The sequence below is a fragment of the Perkinsus marinus genome (assembly GCF_000006405.1).
Source record: "Perkinsus marinus ATCC 50983 genomic scaffold scf_1104296973568, whole genome shotgun sequence".
NCBI classification, from domain to species: Eukaryota; Perkinsozoa; order Perkinsida; family Perkinsidae; genus Perkinsus; species Perkinsus marinus.
In genome coordinates this window covers 121,416-124,175 of record NW_003201384.1, presented here as the reverse complement: position 1 = coordinate 124,175, position 2,760 = coordinate 121,416, and the positions used below count along the sequence as shown (strand labels likewise).

Genomic DNA, 2,760 nt, shown 5'->3' with positions numbered 1-2,760 from the left:
CCGAAGAACATATAACATAGTCGGAGCACGTTTGAGATCTTTCAACGTATGACTCTGTACAGGTCCTAAGGCCCATGGCAAGATGAAAGGTGGTGCCCTCACGAGCTGTGAAGTCTACCTTGGTGCCGCTTCCCCCTTCACTATCGCTACCTACGAGAGTCCCGGTGATGGCAAGTTCTCCCTAACCAGTGCCATCTGTGGCGCTAAGAAGCTTTCTGCAAGCGTTTTGGGTTCTTCGGCTGCTACTAGGACGACTCAAACTGAGGACTGCAATGGTTTGCAAGAGGCCGAACGAAAGGAGTATGCCAGTGGCAAGGCTCTCCACTCGGTAAGATCGCTTTCGAGGAAAACATGAATGTTTCTTTAGTTGTATGAGCAATGCGACGGCCATGGTGAATCGGAATCCCCATCCGAAGAGAAGGCCCCGCCTGAGACCGAGAGCGATGAATCGGCTAAGTTGCATAACGGAATGATGACCTACAGGACCGTCAGCATTTACGTCAAGGACCTCGACTTCTCGAACTCGGGGGTAAGGTTAGTGTCCCCACCGTTCACCCTCACATCGTTTTAGGGCTATCACGCCTCTGGAGGAGCATACAGCTACTCTGCTGGAGGGTACTCCTCCTCGGGTGGTGTCGAGCGAGAGGTTCGTCAGCATTCTTAGTCGAATTGATCGCTGTCATGCTGTGTGGTGTGTCGTTGTTGGTGTAAGTGCACACGTGACGAGTTGACCCCGAGGATGAGAAGTGTCTTATCCGAGCAGTGTCTGTCTGTCATGCCCTCCAGCAGTTTCTCTGAGTTCTCCTTATTTATACTTGTGGGACTGGTTATAGTCATCTTAACGTAAGGTCACTGTTATGGAGAACTTTTTATCTGTTGGACTTTTCTCAGGTTAGAAGGCTGTTCTCATTCGAACTCACAAGTAAGGTTAGAATGCTAAGCCTTGGGATGTTGTTTTATCAGGTTCCGCAACCAAGGACGAGAAAACATGGCAAAGAGATCCTCGCATGTGATATATATCTCGGAGAGCAGTCGCCTTTCACAGTAGCCACGTATAAGGCGTCCGACCCTGGTAACTTCACTCTCGTTACTGCAACGTGTGGTGGGAGTAATCGAGCTGCACATCATCTGAATGAGGTCAACAGTAGCCGTGTGACGAGGGCGAAGGATTGCGAGAAGCTGCAGGAGGAGGAGAGGGAGGAGTATGACGAGGAGAAGGGCCTAGCTTTGGTGAGCAACGTCTTCCCGTTTATTGAATTGGATTTTCGCCGTGTCGCGAGACGGGATATGCAATTGTATAATCGTAGATAACACTAGTTTTTGGGTCGTCCTAGGGAGCAGGTGACATATTGTGGGCGTATTCGTTCCGCGGGTGAAATAAGCTCCAGCGTTAGTGTATAGGCTCGTCGGATATGACGATGTTGTGCATTATTGAAGTGTTAGGGACGAGTAGTTCATGGGTCTCTGGCTTGTAGTGTGGGAAGATATATTCATGGTCATCAACATGTGTTGGTGATAATATGAAAAACCCGAGGAAGTTTTTGGAAATTGTCACTGATTCCTGTACATCTCTACCCGAATTCGTGTGGGAACTCCTATCGAGCTCAACTTTCAGTTATTCCGAGAGTGTGCGGCGCCCAAGAATACCACCTCCACATGCAGGGTTGCATTGTCCAGTTCCAGCTACCCGAATCAGACGATCGACCTACGTTACGGAGACTCGAGTACAATCGTAGCCGCTTCTACCACGTGTTCTGATGGCTCTGCCGTTTCACTGCCACAAGGAACCAATGTGAGTTCTTTCACTTAGTTGGGGGTCATCGTTTTTTTTCTTCAGATTAACCTCAGCATGAGTTGCGAAGACCTCAAACAGAAGGCGCCCGCCGCTGGTGACTTTGAGCGTTTTATGGCTGAAATGACGGGGAAGCCTTTCCGCAATCCGTGCAAAAGGAAGCCTCTGGTTCGGCTTGTACGGTTTGAGGCAGAAAAACCGCAGATGATTTACGAGGATACCCCTAGTGAAACGGCGGTGACTTACCGAACTGTAAGCATCTACGTCCGAGACCTGGATGTGAAGGGGGCTGTGGAGAGCTGATGTGTATCGGTCTATCAGACTAGTCCAATGAGCCCTCGATCAACTGTGTTCAGAAATCGCTAAAAATGAGATTCTGCTGTTGTTATAGGAACATGTTCAATCGACGATGTTAAGTGATGGCCAGTGTACTGTGTTGAAGAGATCGCAGGTTCGATTCCCACCGACCGTTCTAGGTTGGCAGAATTGATCATTCGAAATGGTATATGCCCGAGATGAGAGTCTCTCATTCGCCCGACGCGAAGACACGATGAGTTTGGACACTATCAAGCCGAAGGATGTTCCTCAAGGTTTCTTCCTGCCGAATCTCACACGAAGACTTGTGCTGAATTTTAGGTAAACCCCTGTATGTGAAGGATACGATTGCTTCCCTCACCACGGGTGACATCGATAAGTGCAGGCCAACTTACTACTGGTTGGACTATCTCGACAAACCCGAGTTCAGTCTCCAGTGAGTTGTTGTACTGGCCGCGCCAAGCCTGATCATGGTTTGTCACTGTGCAGATGCGACATCCCCGGCATGAGATCGAAGTCGTACTATCCACCTGTGGTTAACAGGCCGAGGGACTTGTCTCTCACGACACAAGATATCGATTGGGCTCAACCGAAAATCACGAGGTTCAAGACTAACCGAGTCTCGATCTCTTAATCCTGTGTGAGTATTATAG

General features: G+C 49.2%; 2 protein-coding genes across 2 annotated transcripts in view; one reads left to right on the top strand and one right to left on the bottom strand.

Moving 5' to 3' along the window:
• Positions 1-76, bottom strand: part of Pmar_PMAR012916 (aspartyl aminopeptidase, putative) — a gene marked incomplete at its 5' end in the record, with an annotated part of 3,229 nt that extends 3,153 nt beyond the window's left edge. Inside the window, one exon of the mRNA XM_002766139.1 lies at positions 1-76. This exon is cut by the window's left edge and continues 4 nt beyond it. Coding sequence (XP_002766185.1) covers positions 1-76 — 76 coding nt within the window.
• Positions 77-82: 6 nt separating this feature from the next.
• Pmar_PMAR012915 (hypothetical protein) lies at positions 83-2,741 on the top strand (the record flags this gene model as incomplete). Its single annotated transcript, XM_002766138.1, has 8 exons — positions 83-328; positions 368-529; positions 572-615; positions 892-922; positions 964-1,230; positions 1,838-2,018; positions 2,429-2,543; positions 2,597-2,741. 8 exons carry the CDS (start codon positions 83-85, stop codon positions 2,739-2,741), a joined length of 1,191 nt encoding a protein of 396 aa, XP_002766184.1.
• Positions 2,742-2,760: the final 19 nt, after the last annotated feature.